Source organism: Trachemys scripta, chromosome 7, assembly GCF_013100865.1.
Source record: "Trachemys scripta elegans isolate TJP31775 chromosome 7, CAS_Tse_1.0, whole genome shotgun sequence".
NCBI classification, from domain to species: Eukaryota; Metazoa; Chordata; order Testudines; family Emydidae; genus Trachemys; species Trachemys scripta.
The window spans coordinates 103,933,164-103,954,033 of record NC_048304.1 but is presented as its reverse complement, the minus strand read 5'-3'; the positions used below and the strand labels follow the sequence as shown (position 1 = coordinate 103,954,033).

Genomic DNA, 20,870 nt, shown 5'->3' with positions numbered 1-20,870 from the left:
AGAATAGAATGGCATTTTGTGCTTGGCAGAATGACATAAATTGTAATATAAAGAAAGAAGGCCATGTCAAAGCGAGGATGGAAGTACAACGTAAAACCAGAGAACTTAAGAACAAATGGTGGACTGAGAAAGCTCAAAAACTCCAACATTTCGTTGACATCCACAATACATGTGGTTTCTTTAGTGCCACCAAGGCTGTTTATGGGCCAATTTGTCATGGTATGAATCCTCTTTGTTCTAAGGATGGAACCACACTTCTGAAGGACAACAAAGCCATCAATTCTCGCTGGAAAAAACATTTTGAAGATCTCCTTAACCATAATTCTATGGTTGTAGATGAAGTGCTTGAGCGAATCCCTCAGTGACCATTTAGAGACTAGCTTGGAGACCCTCCCAATTTGTATGAGGTGCACAGTGCCACCATGCAGATGAAGAACAACAAGGCAGCAGGTCTAGATGGGATCCCCGCTGAAATCTTCAAAAACGGTGGACCAGAGCTAATTCGGCAGCTTATCCTTAAAATCTGGATAAAGGAGGAGATACCCAATGAAATGAGGGATGTCTTGATTGTTACCCTCTTCAAGAAAGGGGATAAAGTGGATTGTGGAAATCATCGTGGTATCTCCCTCTTAGCCCCTGCAGGCAAAGTTCTGGCGCGGATCCTTGCAACCCGTCTTCTGTCCCTGTCAGAAGAAATTTTACCAGAGTCACAGAGTGATTTCCGACCATATCGTGGAACCGCGGATATGATCTTCACAAAATGGCAGCTGCAAGAAAAATGTCGGGTGCAAAACCGACCACTGTACATGGCTTTTATTGATCTAACTAAAGCCTTTGATTCAGTGAATCGCCGTGCCCTCTGGACTGTACTTTCTAAGATTGGATGTCCTGATAAATATATCAATGTCCTAAAATTGCTTCATGATAACATGAAAGCGGCTGTTCTGAGCAGCACTGGCTCCTAGAGTGAACCTTTCAAAGTACAAACAGGACTCAAACAGGTCTGTATCATTGCTCCAACCATGTTTGTGGTTTTTATTGCTGTCATTCTTTACCTAATTGCTGGGAAGTTTACAGCTGGCATTGAAATCAGTTACAGAATGGATGGAAAGCTTTTCAGGCTTAGCAGGCTGAAAGCCAAGAGTGAGATTTCCACAACATCTATTGCGGAACTCCAGTATGCTGATGACAACGCAATCTTTGCCCACTCTGAAAAAGACCTTCAAACGATCTTGAATGTGTTTGTCAATGTTTACGCATGTCTTGGTCTCACTCTTAATATCAAGAAGACTAAAGTGCTCTATAGCCCTCTCCAAATGAGGTATTACATGCCCCACCTATCAAAATCAATGGAGTGGCACTGGAGAATGTCGATTATTTCCTCTACCTTGGAAGTCCTCTTTCATCCAAGGCAGATATTGATGCAGAAATTCAACATCGCCCAAGCTGTGCCAGTGTAGCTTTTTCTCGTTTACGGCACAGGGTCTTTAAAGATCATGACATTCGAACAGACCCCAAGTTTCTTGTTTATCAAGCCATTATTCTCCCAACACTATTATATGGGTCCGAAACTTGGACAACCTATAGACAGCACTTGAAAGTCCTTGAAAGGCACCGTCAACGCTGCCTTCATAAGATTCTGAAGATCAAATGGGAAGACAGGCGCACCAATATTAGTGTTCTGGAAGAGGCAAAGACCACTAGTATCGAGGCAATGATCATCCATCAGCAATTCTGCTGGACTGGTCATGTTGTCCAGATGCCAGATCATCGCATCCCAAAACAGGTCCTGTTCGCTCAGCTGAAAGAAGGGTACTGTAACGTGGGTGGACAATGGAAGCGTTATAAGGACTTGCTGAAGGACAACCTAAAAAAATGTAATATTGACATTAATACCTGGGAGACGCTTGCCCAGATCGCTTAAAATGGAGTGAAGTCCTATGTGATGGTCCCCTGCATTTTGAACTTTCTCGCAGACAAGCCGAAGAGGACAAGAGGCTCAGGAGAAAGGAGAGACTGTTCTCCAGTCATGGTCAACAGCCTCCTGCTGAGCCTGAAAATATCTGCCCTCATTGTAATAGAACTTGTGGTTCAAGGATTGGCCTTATTAGCCACCTGAGGACCCATAACTCCCAAGGAAGATGATCATACTCTGTAACGAGTGATCGCCCATCATCATCTCTGTTTGATTTTTTTTTTAAACTAATCCTCCAGACTAAATTACACTATTCTGGAATCCTACTGTATGCTTAAGGACATTAATATCTTGTGTACATAACTCCTTGGTGCCCCACTCCTACCCCCCCTTAGAACATGTGATTGTCATAATTTGCTGTTGCTGTCTTGAAGTTTGCACTCTTAATAAACGTTGTTGTATGAATCCCTTTATATCTAATTTATGATTATAAAATACTATACACATTCATAAGGTGTCAGCCACTTGGGTGTCTAGGCCTCACTTAAGCATATGCCTAAGGGCTTTCCGAGGCTCTGGTTTTATTTTTCTGTTTTCTAATATCTGTGCTGGATTCTTTCTCCAGCTTCTATCTCCATGATCTTTTTCAGTCTAGCAATACAGATGCAGAGCAGGGGAGGGAAAAATAATTAAAAGGGTTCAGTTGCACCACCTGTAATGACACTTTGCAGTCATCCCTAGGAGGAACACTCATCCTAATGTGCCTCAGTCTGTACTGTATTTTGATCATGTGTGCCAGGACATGCTTTACAATTTGTTGGTCTGAAGTTTTTTTTTGTTAGTCATGCAGAGTTACCGTAACGGCATATGCAAATCAGATAATTGTGCATGCCAAAGGAATTGGTCATTTGGATACAAATCAGTAATTGCACACAAAATAGCTATGCAGTTGCTTACAGACCTTGTTTTAAAACGGGTGAGCAAACTATGGCCCGGGGGCCACATCCGGCCCTCAAGCTCCCACCAGGAAGTGGGGTCCGGGGCTTGCCCCACTCCGGCACGCCGACCGGGGAGCAGGATCGGGGTCTTGCCCCATTCCGAATGGCTCCGGGAAGCAACGGTATGTCCCTCCTCCAGCTCCTACACATAGGGGCAGCCAGGGGGCTCCGCACCCTACCCCCGCCCCAAGCGCTTCCCTCGCAGCTCACATTGATTGGGAACTACAGTCAATGGGAGTTGCAGGGGGGGCGTCTGCGGACAGGGTAGCACACGGAGCCGCCTGGCCGCATCTCCGCATAGGAGCTGGAGAGAGGACATGCCGCTGTTTCTGGGAGCTGCTTGAGGTAAGCGCTGCCCAGAGCCTGACCCCCTCCTGTGCCCCAACCTCCTGCCCCAGCCCTGATCGCCCTCCCGCCCTCTAAACCCCTTGATCCCAGAGTGGAGTACCCTCCTGTACCCCCAACCTCTCACCCCCAACCCCACCCCAGAGCCTGCACCCTCAGCCAGAGCCCTCCCGCACCCAAACCCCCAATTTTGTGAGCATTCATGGCCCGCCATACAATTTCCATACCCAGATGTGGCCCTCAGGTCAAAAAGTTTGCCCACCCTGTTTTAAAATCATGTCCAGTATTTCTTCTCCTTCTCCTTAAATGATATGATGGGTGAAGGTGCTGAGGATAGTCAAATGAAGAATTTGGAGCAAGCACAAGAAATTATAATTCCATTTATTGAAGTTACCATTAATATGCTTCATTTTGAGTTACAATGATCCCATTTTTAAGCAAGGTTTTGTGGTGCTAGTGGGGGCTCCAGGGCCAAAGTTGCTCCTTTGGAAGCATATCTGTCTCATGACCAGATACATTAACCCATTTAAGGACTAGATTTTTGTTGTTGTTTTGTTTTAAGATGGAGCCTCCCTTGATTTGCTCTTCATTGGTCTGATAAAACAGCCGCTTTCTCCACTTAACCACATTCTCATTGCCACAAGATTGATCATTGGGTATTAACTATGGGACAGAAGATTCTACCTCTGTCTCATGTGATTTCATCTAAAAAATACAGAGAAGAAGACACATCTAACGTTGTTAAACAAGTTGTGAATGTTGCCGATTTCCTATCTACTTATTCCATGCTTTGGAATATTTTCCTCTGTTTCCTTTCCAGACCAAGGCTGACAAAACCATAATTTTTCACAGTAGGAGATATAGTAATTATTTTTTTATAGTGAATAACTTGCCAGGAAGATTTCATTTCAACAGCCATCAGCAAAGATTTACAAGTATCTTAATTTTGAATCTGAGTTTTGGACAAGTTGCTCTAAAACTGACTTATCTTTGTCTCTGTTCTCCACCACAATAAGATGATCATCCATCTGTTTTGGAGGTTTATCTCTGCAACCCTTCCCACTCAGTATTCTAGGGAAAGTAAAATGGGCTTACTACTCAGATTGGGACACTATAAAAAGCTAACTTGAAGGACAGAACTGATGGATACTATTTTATATTAGCCACTTGTATGTATCTAATTTAAATCAGTTTGCTGGGCTATATTAGGTTGGATTGCTAGGGTTGCTTTTTGTTCCTGTATAGTCTACATTTTAAATAATATTTGACTTTTTCTTTATCGCTTAAAATGAATTTTTTTCTTGGATAAGTAGTCCTTTGGAATGCAAAAAAAAAAAAAAGTGTCTTCAAGTCAACCTACACTTAATTTTCTATGTGCATCCTTTCAAGGCTATTAAGTTTGCTGCAAACAGCATGTATCCTGCTATAATTTTTAGAAAAGCTCTGTGGTTTAGAGCATGAAACACAAATTCACCATCAAAATTGAAGTTAATTTCTCTTCCCTTCAAGGAAGCCAGGCTCTTCAGGAATGCACTAGACTAAATTTTAAAATTTAATCAGAGGGAATAACTAATCTTCTCAAATTACAAAAGTTAAGTTTAATGCTTTCTTCTTTAGGCAGAAGCATAGAGACATTTTTTCAACTAGAAAATTCCCTCCCACATTTGTAATTTCGAGTGTTAAAGGAATAATATATTAAAAAAAAAAAAAGTAAACCTATGCAATTACATGCATTTTTCCTGGTACAAGAGAAAAGAAGGGCTGTAGTCTGAAGAAAAATTTCCTAGAACAAAACACCTGACACTTTTCTAATCTATATTTTATCTGGTTCTAGTTCTATTAACCTAATCTCACTCTGGTGTAATGGGCAAACCAAACAAACAGCCAGTGGAAATTATCCATTAAATTCAATGACTGTTGAAAAGAAAGGTGTAAAAATCCTTTAACTTTCATGACCTAATATTTTCCAGAGGTCATTCAGGCCTCAAGAGGAACTGATTTAGGTGGGGGAGGAATTCCAAAACCAGTTCTTTCAAGGAATTTATTCCTGATATTTTTTTCATTGAGTATGTTGTTGTTGTAAAATTCTGGAAGGCAACCCTATAAAAGGGACATCCTAGTAATAGTTACAGGATATTTTCAGGTCTCTTTATTCTAGCTTTAGAAGTATTTCCTTAAATCCCACATTACAGTACCTGCATTTTCTTTTTCAGAATTCAACTGGAATATCAGCTTTTCAAAACAAGGCTCTCTTAATAAATTTAATCCAGGCATTCTCAAACTCGGGGGGTCGCGAGGTTATTACATGGGGGGTCATGAGCTGTCAGCCTCCACCCCAAACCCCGCTTTGTTTCCAGCATTTATAATGGTGTTAAATATATAAAAAATTGTTTTTAATTTATAAGGGGGAGTTGCACTCAGATGCTTGCTATGTGAAAGGGGTCATCAGTACAAAAGTTTTTGAGAACCACTAGTTTAATCTGATTTGTGGACCTTGCCTCATGTTCACCTGTAATGGCAATGGCCATTTCAAGTTTTTAGGGGATATTTATCCTGCTTGATTTAGATGACTGTGTAACAAAGAGAAGGCACTGTTTAGGACAAAGTACAGTACTGGGATTGTATATCATTTAATGTTCTGCAGAGTGGGCTAGTGAAATCTAGTGTGTGTGCACGTTAGGTTTTTCTCACTTGGGATTCTTTTGGACGCATACCTAAAAATAAATTAAATCTTACAACATTGGTCATGGGACATTCTAAAAAGTTTAGGCATAGTTCGCAACATAATTAAAAGATTTTCAAAATCCAGGTCACCTTGGGAATCATTTGAAGCTTGGGCCAGTTTTCCCATTACTGATATTTGCCTAAAATAAAGTGCCAATAAAAGAGTCCATTGAGGAAATTTTGTAATTTGTCTAGGATGGTCTTCATTTAGCCACGTGAGGGTAAATGTTTGCCATCACTGCTTTAGACAAAAAACAAACCAGGTTTCTAAATTGAGCAAAGTATCATCTTAAATTAAATCTAATTGCACACAAAGTAAACTACATTAAAAATATTATTAAGGTTGTAAAATCAAGCACTCAGAAGTTAGGAAATGCCAGAGTTAATGTTGCCAGTGCAAGCTTAATCTGGCCCCTTTGTGCATATGCAATAATAATCTTAAATTACACAGTCATGTACTATTTTTTCCCTGTCTCATTCAGAGCACAGGATGGACAAGGATCACTTAATGGGCAGCTATTCAATATTTTGTTTTACCATCAGTCAGCATGTCGCCCCATATGTTATACTAATCAAGCCCAGCTCTGAAGATAGAATTATTAATTTCCTTATGAACTTTTATCTGGTGCTCATCACTATAGAATCAGTGTGTTTCACAAAAAATATTAATATTGAGAACACTCCCATGAGGTGAGAGGACGGTATTATCCCCATTTTACAGAACAGGAGTTGAGGCACAAAGATAGTATGGTCAAAAGTGTCCCCTTACTTGGGATACTCAATTTGAGAGTACTAGGACCTGATTTTTCAGAGTGTTTAGTATTGTATGGTATGCTAGAGATAGAGTCTAGGCGGGGGGCATTTGTGTGTGTAGGGATGTCGGCATGCATGTATGTTCAAAGCACAACTCCATTTGATTTCAGTTGCAACTGTGAGTGCTCAGCAATTTAGCAAATCAGACCCCTAGGTATCAAGTTCAGAACCCAGAAAATGAGCAACATAGAGTTAGTGACCCCTCTGTGGAAATGTCCGGTTTATGTGACTTGCCCAGCATCACATAAGAACTCTGTGGCAGAAGTAGAGATCGAATTCACTTATCCAGGGCAGCATTAAATCGCGTTATCCATGAGACCATTCTTTCCCTTCCTACAATCGTCTGCCTCATTCACTACGTACCTTAAAAGTTCTGTAACAAGTGAAGCAGGGGTCTTATAGACAACGGTCTCCTTCATTACAGAACCTGGATTCATTCCCCAGAGCAAGTCCTTCCTGTGCACTTAATGAGGCAGGGGTCTTGTGGAAAAAAATAGCATATGATCAAGTAATTAAAGATTATCCTGCATACATGTAAAGGGACACAAATTAAGGCTGCCTAGATAAAATCTGGCCAATGAATTATCTCACCCACTGCCCTGTTTGGAAAATGAGATTCTGGTATGCATTTCAGGTCACATGAGTATCTTATGTTCTACTTAGGGATGCCAGTTTTGGTTGGATGTGTTCCTGGAGATTTCATCACATGGCAAAATCTTTAATTAAAGATCGATCTTTAATTCCTGAGACTCCAGGGACAATCCTAGTTGGCAACCCAAGTTCTACTTCGATACACCCTTTGAACTATATTGCTTGTTTGCAATCACCTCTACACCATGTCACCCTCTATTGATCACTTCCAAATAGACTGTGAACTGTAGTAAACAAATCCTGTTGTTTAGGAGTAGTTCTTTGGCTCAATAAGTCCTGGAAGAGTTAACAGATTAAGTCCCTTCGTTTTCAGTTTAAATCGATTTTTTTCCAATTTTCACTCTCTTTTTGTATCATTCAAATATATTTTTTTAAAAAAGTGAAAAGGATGAAGTTGAGTGTATGTGCTGCAAATGATGTGGCCCAATTATTAAATGTAAATATTTATACGCTAATAGTTCTAAGTCTACAACAATAAACTGTTTATTCAAATGAAAAGTTTTATTTGGGGATTAGAGATATATTGTTTTCTTAAACTCAGAGGTGGCGTGTTTTGAATTCTGTTTTAATTCTGCAGCATACCACATTGAATTTCATTAACGAAAGCATTAATCTACTGAATACTTTTTCCTCCTGTCCTTCTGTCCACCAAAATAAACCCCGATATTTACCCAGAAAAATTATTAATGTTTTTTTCCACTGATTTTTCACCTATTTTTGTTTTAGTAATAAACACAAATAAATTCCCAGGAAAAATTAAATAAAATAAAAACTGAAAACGAAGGGCTCCACAGATCAGTTACTCATCTACACTCTCCGCAACTAGACGTGGGTGCAATGGTGGTTTTCTGCCACGTTCCCTTCCTCTCCCCACTTCAGTTCTGGTAACAGCTGGGAGCCATTGTGGCCCTGGTACAAGATAGAACAGCATCAGGACAGTTCAAACTTGTCCCCACTTCAGCAGGCTCTAGGAGCTATTCCATTGGCTCAGAATTGCCAGAGCACAGCATGCTTCAGCCTGCTGGGAATGGGTTGCTAAGCCATCTCTGAATCACCAAGGCATTCCCTGACACACTTGGTGCTTTGACAGTTCTCTGCCAATGGAAAGGGGATGGAGTGAGGGGCCAGGATCTGACCCAGAGTGTGTGTGTATGTAATATAAAAATAAAATCAATGTGATACCAGGAGTGTTGCTTCAATCTTTAATATTATGGAGAAACAAATCTTTCCATCGTTGTTTGTATAAGCAAACATTCCATGTAATTTTTATTTGTATTATTATCATTGTGCAGAGGACCCCTAGTCATGGACCAGAACCACATTGTGCTACGGGCTATACAAATCATTTTAACAGTCACATACCAAAACCGAGTAGTCATATCCTGGTCTCTTCCCCCAACACTTAGCAGCCAGCAGTCTAAACCTGCTAGCCAGAGTGGAAAGATACCTATGGTACGTCTCTGTACTATACTTTGCTCTCCAATATATCCCATTTCTCTTCTCCCTTCTGCCCCCATCCCGTCACAAACCCATCCCTACATAGGGTTAGGAAATATTACTAGACCCCAAATAGCTACAGTGTGACACTTACTAGCCACAGACATTATGAGAGATGGGAGTAGGAGGCAATACTTCAGTGAGAAGTCAAAATCTCCTGCAAACTGGTGAGAAAGGGGAGGGCACTGAGTTTCCTTCTAGCATGCTGTTTCTGGGCCATGCTTGGGGGGCTTCATTTTAATTTCTGCCCCAGGCTAGTATGTGTCTGAATTTTGAAGCCTCTCTGAATCTTTCTGCAAGGTAGAAAAAGTATTCCTTCTCTCTGTTCCTTCCCTTCATGCTCCCATGCAGAGCCTCCAGGCTCTAATGTGGATGACTGTAGAGGGGGATTGACTGGTGGTGGTGGTCTGTTTCTCTACCTTCCCTCCGCTAACTTTTCTATCTTCCATGTGCTGAACTGTGGGGAAGATAGGTTTAGAGGTGGGACAACTGTGCCTAGTACTTGCAGACAGGCTGCTGTGCAAGCATGAGCTCCCTGACTTATCGGAATAGTCCGTGAGGTAGATATGTACCAAAATCCAAACAAAATCTTTTGCTGCGCTCCAGTGTCTTTATAAGACTGTGGAGAGCAGCACCATTTTACTGTGGGTTCTCTAAGGCAGGAGTGAGAGGGTGCGAGAGTACCAATATGGACACAAACTGAAATACAGAATAGTCATAAAGCAGGTTTGCAAGCCAATTTGTACTGAATTGGGAACAGTGTGCACGAGAGATGCCTACTGATCTGCCTGGCACAGCACCTTCTTTGGGAGTGAATGACTGTATTGTGAGATTTTTTAATTAAACAGTCACAAAGAAACAGAATGGTCTCAGAAACAATAAAAGCTGTAATGCTGATTGCTTGCAGATGTGTAGTGAACTGGGGGCACAATAAATGAGAGATTACCTCCATATTTTCCTGGCATGCCACCTGCCTCTGTGAGTGTGAGAAATGTCTTATTGGATTGGAATGATTGCACTACAATAGAATTGTTGGGGGGAAAGCTGGGATGCCAGCTTCCTTGCTGCCTGGCATTGAACTAGGGCTTCAGGCCCTTTAACACTGAGAACTCTGGAGAACCAACATAATTTTTACTTTTGAAAGGTAAAACACAAATCCCCCAAAGCATCGCCATTTAAATATCCATTCAGTCATTACAGAACTTGTCATCATAGGTTTTGTATTTTCTGTTGCTGTTGGACCCCTAAGCAGTTATTGCTGATGTGCTGCTCTGTAGTTTCTGTCTTGCTGAGTCCATGGTTTAACTAACAGTAGGTGGGACTCTTCCTTCTGACACTCTACTGCACCAATGCCCCAGCAGGGTGCTCAGGGGGCACCCTGTGAATAAATTAACAAACACATGTAACCCTTTTTTCAGTTCATGAATAATTCATGGACTTTGATTTTCCTGATTGTTTGCTTGAAGTTGTTCTGATGCTTTATGAAAACACATTTCAGCCAGTAATTTGATCACAAACTATCTGCTTCATCTGGGTCTTCGCCTATTTATTGTTCGTGGTGTGTGAATAGCATCCTAAATTGCATGGTATTGTTCCCTGATGTGATGACAAAGGGCTGATCTAAATGAAAGAATTACCGTTGGTTTAGCTAAATCTGTTTTAAAGCAAACTAGCTAAACTAGTGCAAACTTTTAATGTATGTGCACTTAAAATGGCTTAGCTTGATTTGGGAAATACCAATTTAAGCAAAACTGATTTAAGTGAAGATGAACATTAAGCTATCAATTTTACGGCGAATTGAAATTCAGCTACAATGAGAAAATCTTTGTGGACAGAAAGAAAGCTAAGATATTATCCAACTCCAAAGGAGGATCTGTTGCAGTGTGTTAATAAACTTTTTCATAACTTTATTCTAGGTTGGTACAGAGGTTACACATTAAGAAAAAAATCAAAAAAGGTAAGTGTTCTATTCCCAGTTAGAAATTCATTTTCTCTTGTAACAAATATTTGTTATAAACATATGTCAGATTTTGCATATTGGAACTTTGTTTAAAAAGTCAACTAAGAACTTCTATAAAACTTAAAATCTAGTTGATCTGTTATGCTAATGTTAGCTTCATGTTCTGTTAAATACTGAATTACTCATAAAATGCAATTGCATCTTGCAAAGTGATAGCATTGTGATTTTCAGCCATTCTCTGTGAAAGATGGAGTAATCTTGCTTTCTGCAATGCAATTTTGCCTTGTTGTTGGCTTGAACTGAGCATAAAATGTCTGTTGACAGCAGACATTCCAAAACAAAAAAGGAAACAGCTGAACTATTGCCTATAATGTTGCATTTTAATTTTTTTTGGGGGGGAGGAGGGTTAATTTATAATAGTACTTAACCAGAATTAAAGATTTATAGTCTTGATTTTTACCTTTTAAAATAAAAATGTTTAGAAAGACATATTTGCATACAGAAATGAACTTTGAGCTCCTTTCATTTGCATAGCCTTCTGCATGTCTAAAAGTAACCAGAGTAATTACATATTGAATTCTGTGGTAGGCCTCTCCCATTTCCTAACCTTTTGATTTTTTTATTCCTTTTTGTTATTTTCTTTTGGGGTGCTATGTTAAATTCTTTTGAAGTAAAACTTCAAGAATGTGCCTCACTAAATTCTAAGTAGTGGATATTTAAGTTGACTGAAATTAATTCCAGGTGCTGCTGTATTAATCTGATTGCCGCTAAATGTAGCAGTCCTTCTTTTGTTTTGAAAGCTCTTACTGGTTTTAGAGAGATTTCCTATATTTAAAATGGGGAATTCCTGTACAATCCTTTTTTAATTGGTTGTAGGTGTGGTGGAGACTCACCTGACCTAAATTAACGCTAGTGCATCTTGATTGATTGTATTTGTTTTGCTCCCTGTAGAAAACCTCCTGAATGCTGACAGTGTTAATACCTATGTATTCTTACTCTTTCTCATTCCATTTCCACCCCTCCGCTTTCTTAAGGATTGGAGCTAAGTAGAGAGAGAGAACTTCTTCCTATTACAATATCCTGGGCTTTCTGCTTCCATTCCTTTCTTGGCTTTTGTCTAGATTTTGCAGCTGACCCTTTTCTTGCTTGCACATCCCATCCTTGACCTCCTGAGACTCTTTCCTTTGACCAGTGTCTCTTGGTTGTTCCTCTGGCACTTGGCATTTTCTCCTGGTTTCTGAGTCTGTTCTTCAGCTATGTTATTCACTCCTTTCCCCCACCCCTCTTTTGTGTATCTAATGTGTTTCATATTCAAAGGATTGGGATGGAGGTTAAAAAGAAAGTTAACCACTCAAGGGCTGTAACTTGGCTCCCTGAGTTAAATTAACTTGTGTGGGGGTTATGTTAAAGTGGCACTAACCTATGAAAAGTTAATGTTAATGTGTGCGTGAATACAGACTTTTACAGCACAAATTGCACAAAATTTGGTTCAGTTGTGCTTCTCTACCTTTGAGAGCTAGTCTAGGTAACTGGAAAACTTGCTGAGGTAAAATAAAATCTATCCATCTTTATTAGTGTTGGTGCTGAGTAAGATCTGAAACATAGCTTAGATGTTTGTGTGTTTATAATCTCAAAATGTCTACTCTTTTTGTGTGTGTGTCAAAGCAAGATACTTGGCCACTAGTTTTAAAAGCTGAGCTATGGGAAAGGTATCATCTTATCCTGGTTTAGGGGCATTTGTTAACTTTTAAAATCTAATTTGAAAGTTATGTCCTAATTCTAGGCTCTGTAATTGGGGAGAGAGGCAACAACTCGCTTTTAAAGTGAAATTGTTTCAGGCAAGCAGCAAACTTCCAGCAGAAATCTTTTAAGATATCCCTCATTGAAATGTGTATGCCTTGCGATGGTAGAATAGGTTGGTGTATATGTGTGGGACACGTGTGTGTTACTGTGTGGCCAAGTCAGGTAACCAAAGGTCATGTGCAACCCTAAGGTGGTAGTTCCTATAACAGGGAGTCTGTTGGGGCAGACAGGGAAGACCAGGGTCAGGAGGACAGCAGGAGATACCTTTAGAGAGCAGGAGTAGAAACCTCAGCTGGGAGAGGCTTAAAAACAGGATAGGCAGCAGGGCCTGGGTTTGGGAAGGAGCCATAAAGTCTGTGAGGGAAGATTTGTGTTGAATTGAGTTGAACTGTTTTTGTTAATGAACCAGACCTAGAGAGGGGATGTGATTTAGCCCATGAGTCTATGTGCCTTCTTCTGGGAACTGAGTTGGGGAACCTGAGGCAGTAGATGCATGAGCAGAGGGGGAAGTGCATCTCCTTACAGGCCACTGTACTTTAACTAAGGAGCTACCTCTGCTGTATAATGCAGTTTTATAAAGATAATATATAAAGTTAGGGACATAACGGTTTTAAAATACACATACAAAATCAAATTCAGATCTGAGACATTCATAAAATAGCCTATTTAATGCTATTGAATAGAATATGAAAAATTCTTTGCAGAACAGAGTGTAGCTATTTGTTAGATAATAATTAGTCTGAATGTATGTATGTCGGGTTACTTATATATATATAAAAAAAACTAACTCTTTTTCCCCCCCAAAGGGCATATTTCCTGCTTCCTATATTCAGCTTAAAGAAGCAATAGTTGAAGGAAAAGGGTGAGTTGAGACTTGAAGTTTAACAAGAATAAAATTTCCTATTTGTGGAAATATAATTTCTGTGCTTTTATGAGATAGGCTAATACCTCATTTCCTATTGGCTAATGAAAGGATGTGCTGAACACTTCAAAATTGATTCATAGATCTAAAGGCGAGAAGGGAACCATTAGGAGCAAATGTCTGACCTCCTGTGTACCACAAGCTATAGAATTTCATCCATTGATTACTGCATTGAGCATGATAACTTTTAGTCTTGATTTAAATGCTCCAAATGATGGGGAGTTTATTGCATTCCTTGATAATCTACTCCCGTGGTTAATAATTACCCTGACTATTGAGCAGTTGAGTTGCATTTTCAGTTTCACTGTTTCTGACTTCAATTTCCTGCCATTGGATCTTATGCCTTGCTCTAGTAGGGCAAGGATGACTCTAAGAGCAGATACATTCTCATTATGTAGGAACTTGTAGATGATGTTCAAGTCAGTTATTGACCTTTTCTTGAATAAGCTAAGTAAACTTAGCTCCTCATGGTAAGGTATCTGTTGTTTTTTGCCTTGCTGAGAAGCATTTCTACAAAAGATCATCATCTCCATCGGTGAATCCCAGTTTTGTGGTGTTGTGTACATGTGTACATTCCACTGTCCTGACTTCCCTTGCCCGCAGATGTTTTGAGCTGTTATATAAAAGCAATTTATACTAATGGAAACAGTGCTACCTTAATATGTATGAATTTGAACTTTGTTACCAAGTTACTATACATGTATATTAAAGATCATAATACCGTTATAGAAGATCATTTAAAAAAGATATTTGTGAAACAAAAGTAATATTGAGTGGAATTGACAAATGACTAGCCAGATATGAACTTTGGTGCAAAGAATTAAAATATTTCCTCCTTTTTGCCTGATCTTTTTTTAACCCTCTTAAATATGTAAATGATAAAACTACTAATCAGATGATTACTGCATAATGGCATCTTCCTGGCTGATTAGAAAACTGCCACTAAGTGCTGCACTTTTGACATGCTAAAAGAGCTAGCTGTCGTTCCATACTCAGATGATGGACTATTATAAAATAGTCATCTAGACACACCAATGGTGAACACCTACAAAACAGGTTTTTCCTGTGTAAAAACAGTATTTTGCTAAAGGATCAATCATAATGGCATGGTCTCATACATGCCACATAACTGGCTTTCCCCCAATCGGTTCCTACAAAATTAGTACATTACAAAAGAAGTAAATAGTGTGATACATGTGGAATGTTAAAATTTGTGGAAATAATACTTAACTCTCATATAGTGCTTTTCATCATTAGATCAATATTGTTATCCCCATTTTATAGATGGGGAAACTGATGGACAGAAGTGAAGTGAGATTTGTGCAAGGTCACACAGCAGGCCAGTGGCAGAGTCGAGAATGGCATATAGTGATATACTGTATAACTTGTAATATGTTTGTTTTTTCTTTTGAATCCTGTTGTCATGGAATCGGATTTGAAACTTAGCAATAACCACTCGTGTCTACAAATTGGAATATATTAATGATTTTACTATTCTACCAAAAATTGTTTTTGCAAACTTTAGACAGCATGAAACAGTCATACCCAGTGAGCTCCCACTGATTCAGGAAGTTACCACAACACTACGAGAGTGGTCCATAATATGGCGGCAGCTATATGTGGTAAGTAAAGTACGCTGATTCCCCCCCCCCCCCCCATATTTACAGTATTCTGGGCTTTATGACTTGGATGGAAAGAAGGAGAAAAGACAGATATTTAAATAATTAGGAATAGTAGAATGTAAGGTACACAAAGTCTATTTAACCAAGGTCACTCTTTCCTTACTCTTACTCTCCCAAAGTAGCTCTGAAACTCATTTTACAAAGCTATTTTGGGGCTTCTGTGACAAGGCAACCTGGAGATTCAGGTGTTTGACATCACTCTCCATACTGTGCCATGCTCTGAAAACTGTGGATATGATATGCAGCATCAGGGACTTGGAGAGCAGGTCTTGGTATAGCAGTACACCTCTACCCCGATATAACGCTGTCCTCGGGAGCCAAAAAATCTTACTGCATTATAGGTGAAACTGCGTTATATCGAACTTGCTTTGATCCGCCTTAGTGTGCTTTACCGCGTTATATCCGAATTCATGTTATATCGGGTCGCGTTATATCGGGGTAGAGGTGTATCTTGTGTTCTTATGAGACCACGGCATGCAATAAGAGCTGAGAAATGATGCAACATGATTTAGTAACATGCCTGCCTGTGATTTCAGTCACCGCACCAAGAGGTAGTGATATGAGCAGGTCACCCTGGAGGGTTGTAGATTTTTTTAAACCATATCAGATTTTTTTTTTTAAGTCAGAGAAATTTTTGGGCCTATCAAACTTTTCATTGATATTCTGTGCCAATTAATATCAACTCATGTAATATTATTTATTATAATATACAGTACAGATGAGTAGTGTTTACTGGCTAGATCTTTATCCAGCTTAGGCTCTTATTTAAAGTTTGCGGATGAATCAGGGCTAGGGGTTGATCATACCAAACTCTCCAAACTTCATCTCATGAGACTTCAAATGAAATTTCAGCTATGTCCAAAAAGGAATCAGAAAATAGTCTCCATTCTGGGTTGGAGTCTGACTCGGACCCTGTAAAATAGGGACAGATTTAGAATTAGGAATTCAAATTTGAAGTCTCTTTTCCCTAAATTTAAAAATGGTTTGGATTCAGGGTTCCAGTTTTGGCCCAGATAGCTTTGCAATACTGGGGGTAATATAATAGGACATATTTTGAAACTTAACACAATAGCTACCTCATCCTGGACAGTGTTATTATGACACTGGAATAATGGAAAGGAACTGTGCTGTTTTCTGTTATTTTAGAGGTACCATAGTTAGATATCTCATAATGGATGTTTCAAGGCTAAATCATTGTTAAATTATTTGCAGTCTTCAGACTGAAGGGACTATAGAACTATAAAGTGATATAAGATCTAGCCATTTGTTACATACTTGTGTGATCAGGTAATGAAAGATCCCTATTGTAATATTTATCTTTAAGGGAGAGAGATTCAAGGTTGTTATGACAAATTCAGAAAACTGAGATTAACGTTTGTGGGGGTTAAAATATCCTTAAAATGCATCAATAGAAGCCTTTTTGGCATATAAAATACTAATGGACAAATTAAATTGCTTTGTTTGGTTAGCACAAATTTTAAATTCTCAGTCTTGATTATTTTCATATGCATAAATTCTAAATGAAAAGTTAGTACTCATTAATTAAACCAATATGTTAATATCTCTGTCTGACACGTACAAAACTTCTTAAAATTCAACAGCTGTGTTCTATGCATGCTTGTTTTTGATTACACAGTAGCATCTTACAAATGTACAGCAATAAGCATTAATCATCTGTCAGATTAACTGAAAAACTACAAGCTTGGAGTTAGCTATGAATATTTTGTGATGATCTGGGCAGTTTCAGATAGTCAGCTTGTGTTTAAATATAGTGATTTAAAAAAAATATGGCTGAAATGTAAACAGTATTATTGTAGTCTAATACCACATTAGAGGAGATGCAGCATCCCAGTGCTCTTAGTTTAAGGTCACTACAAATGGAAGATTAGCAAACCCATCTTCTTTAAAGAAAATGGGAAATTTCCACTTCAAAGTATGTTCTTTGCTATTTGATGCAAAATTTCTAGATGTCACGAACAGCTGTATGAAATGTATATTATGTTAATTCTGTTTTTATGGCAAAAGTAAAGTGAATATCCTGCAAAAACATGATTTTGAGACCATAACTTGGGAAAAGTGAAGATAACAAGGAAATAAATTACTACTTGAGTGTGGTAATGAACATGTTTCACATAAAGGGACACTTAAAAGAAGCTAGAAACTTTGAATGTTACAGGGTGAGGTGAATGATGCAAAATCCACTGCAGTCAATGGAAATGTTCTGATGGACTTTTATGGGCTTTGGATGAGGCCCACAAAGGAGAGGGAGGGAGAAACAAAAATGAATTATGTTGGAAGTGAATCAGAGAATGAGATGTAATATGATGCAGTTGAGGCTAGAGAGAGAGATTGAGAATATCAGATGCAAGTGAATATAAAGTAGAAATTTGACATAATACTAGAGCAGTAATGCTTTTTTAGTGCAAGAAAAGGATGTGTGGGACAGGATCTGGAAGGGACAAAATATCAAAGGGGCAGAATTGGGAAAAATAACTAGGAAGAACAGAATGAGAAATGACCCTATGTCCCCTACGGGCCCTTCACACCCCAGTAACTTTCCAGACTCTCTCCTTGAACCCCTAAAACAGCTCATGCCATACTCTGATCCCAGTGGCTTCCCTATTTCCTCCCATACTTCTAAATTATTTAGGGATCAGAGTCCTGCCCAACCCCCTGCTTCCATTGCTTGGGAGCATTCAGAGAGGGAAATCGGTGATTCTTTCTCAACTTTGACGCACATGGAGCTGCACAAAACTTAGCATAGGTGGTTGCGAAGTGGAGGGGCATGGGAGGGGGAAGTTGGTCAGAAACTCCTTCCTACCCACATATACTTCTCTTATACCAATTAAACCATTGAAGAAGGGTGCCTAAAATGTGAAGCACTAATTCTGATATTAAATATACAGCATCTCTTACATATGAACAACCTCTCTATAGAAGCAAGTATCTGATCATATTGCATGCTGCTTAAATTCAGAACTTCTTATTGAACAGGGAATGTATGCTGCTGTCTTTGGCAGGAATTCATTGAAACTACATGCAACAGTCACTGTTGTGGTTATAAAGTGAATAGATAAATTGAGTCAAATGCTACATTCTGATCCATTCATTTGTAGTCCATGTCTTACAGATAATGCTTGTATTACATAACAAAATTTGATTAATCTCTGAAAAGAGAAAAGAACCGTGGGTGGCCTTCCCAAAGGGGAGCTAGGTAGAATGAAAAGGTGGTAGATTTATAGAGTTTAATACCAGATAGAACCATGAGATCATCTAGTCCAGAGGTGCTCCAACTTCATTGCAGCGCTACCCTCTTCTGACGACAAAAATTACTGCACGATCCCAGGACGAGGGACTGAAGCCTGAGCCTGGCCGAGCCCCCCTGCTTGGGGACACACAAAGCCAAAGCCCAAGCCCCCCTACATTGGGTCGGACCAAAGCCCAAGGCCCCCAGGCCTGTAACCTGAACCCCGCTACCCAGAACTGAAGCCCTCTGGTTTTGGCTTCGACCCTGGGCCCCAGCAAATCTAAGCCAGCCCTGGCGACCCCACTTTGGGGTCCCGATCCACAGTTTGAGAACCGCTGATCTAATCTGACCTTCTCTATTACACAGACCATTACATTTCATCCAGTTATGCCTTTATTGACCCCAGTAACTTGTTTGACTAAAGTTAGTGGTTCTCAAACTATGGGGCCCTCCCAAGGAAAGCACAGGAATGTGTCAAAGGAGGTGTGAGCTGTGTGCGCGGTTTTGTGTGTGTGTGTGTTTGGGTTTTTTGGAAGAGCTCTGTCTGTCAGCCCTGTGTGGCTGGGGCTCATGCAGAAGAACCATGCATACCCGGGAGGTGGGGATAAAGGAGACAGCTGGAGCCCTGCCACTTGGTCTCTTCTCCTCTCCCTTCCCCCCCCCCCCCGTGAATTTCTCACCTGGAGGCGACAGAGCTCTGGCAGTCAGCCCCCCGGGTGGCAGAAGCAATGCAGAGGTAAGGGTGGTAATGCGGTGCTAAGTCTGCTGTGAAAATTGATATTGACAAAGTGATATTCACATTCCCACTCTTACTTCTGTGCTGCTGCTGGTGTGATGGTGCCTTCAGAGCTGGGCACCCAGCCAACAACCGCTGCTCTCTACTCTGCCTTCAGAGCTGGGTGGCAGTAGATGTACTTGGGGGTGGTGTTGAGTGGAGGGCACAAACGACTACAGACACGAAGAAGGGGAGCCCAGTCCAAAATTTATTTGGTTAAAGTATACCATCCAGAAAGGCATCTAGTCTTAATCCGAAGACATTAAGGGATGGAGAATCTACTACTATTCTTGGTAGCTTGTAATCACCCCCACTGTTTAGAAAAATTGTGATTCATTCTAATTTTAATTTGTCTGGCTTTGACTTCTAGCCTTTGGTTTTTGTTATGCCTTTCTCCTCTAGATTAAAGAGCCCTTTAGTACCTGGTAGTTTCTCACCTTGAAGGTATTTATACACTGCAATTAAGTCATCTTTTTGATAAGCTAAACAGAAAGAGCTCTTGCAGTGTCTCATTTCCTCCAGCCCTCAGATAATATTTTTTTTCTTTTCTACACTAACAACTTTTCAACTTTCTTTTTAAAATGTGGACCCAAGAACTGTAGCTTAAGTTTGAGCACTTAGTTATCCCTGCTGGTCCTCGTGGGACTGATAAATAGCATTGAGCCTGATCATGGCCTGCATGGGAGACCTCGGTGAAATATCTTGACTGCAGGAAGATGCTGGCAATTCCCTTTTGGATCAGTACTCAACCGGTGGCCTAGCATGTACTGCATGACATTATGATGTTGGAAGTGCTGACTTTCTGATCATATATAACTGAGGTTCTGACTAGGGTTGTCACCCCCTGAGGTATAAAAAAACAGGACATCCAGAATGAGCCTGAGCCCAAAACACTAAAATTGGCCAGCTGGCAGTGTGTACTGAACATCCTTACTGATTTCCCAGGACAGCTGCGTCAAAAAAGGGACAATTCTGGGAAAACCTGGGCAGGTGTCAACCCTAGTTCTGACTACTTCTCATCTTTTTAAATATATCATAGTCTCTTTTTTAAGAATAGGAAGGTTAACCGTGATTTGCTGCCAAATGGCAACTGTGGTTAGTAATCTGTCTGCTTAATAGCTATTGTAGTTTCTCGCCTGGATATAATTAGGGCCCTACCAAATTCGTGGCCATGAAAAATGTGTCACGGACTGTGAAATCTCGTCTCGCCCCCATAAATCTAGTCTTTTGTTTGCTTTTACTCTACAGATTTCATAGGGGATACCAGCATTTCTCAAATTGGGGGTCCTGACCCAAAAGGAGTTGCAGGGGGGTTGCAAGGTTATTTTTTTGGGGGGGGGGGGCATGGTATTGCCACCTGTACTTTTGTGTTGCCTTCAGATCTGGGTGGCCGGAGAGCAGTGGCTGTTGGCTGGGCACCCAGCTATGAAGACACCATCCTGCCAGCAGCAGCGCAGAAGTAAGGGTGGCAATACCATACCATACCATACCACCCTTACTTCTGCGCTGCTGCTGGCGGCGGCTCTGCCTTCAGAGCT

The 20,870-nt window shown here is 40.2% G+C and overlaps 1 protein-coding gene across 2 annotated transcripts in view; it reads left to right on the top strand.

Annotated features, from left to right (window-relative positions):
• DOCK1 (dedicator of cytokinesis 1) overlaps nucleotides 1–20,870 on the top strand; it is a 538,770-nt gene that overhangs the window by 61,432 nt on the left and 456,468 nt on the right. For both annotated transcript variants that reach the window (XM_034776839.1, XM_034776840.1), the window contains exons 3-5: nucleotides 10,860–10,900; nucleotides 13,513–13,568; nucleotides 15,154–15,250. In XM_034776839.1, the coding sequence (XP_034632730.1) occupies nucleotides 10,860–10,900; nucleotides 13,513–13,568; nucleotides 15,154–15,250 (194 nt within the window). The remainder of the gene's footprint in view (nucleotides 1–10,859; nucleotides 10,901–13,512; nucleotides 13,569–15,153; nucleotides 15,251–20,870) is intronic.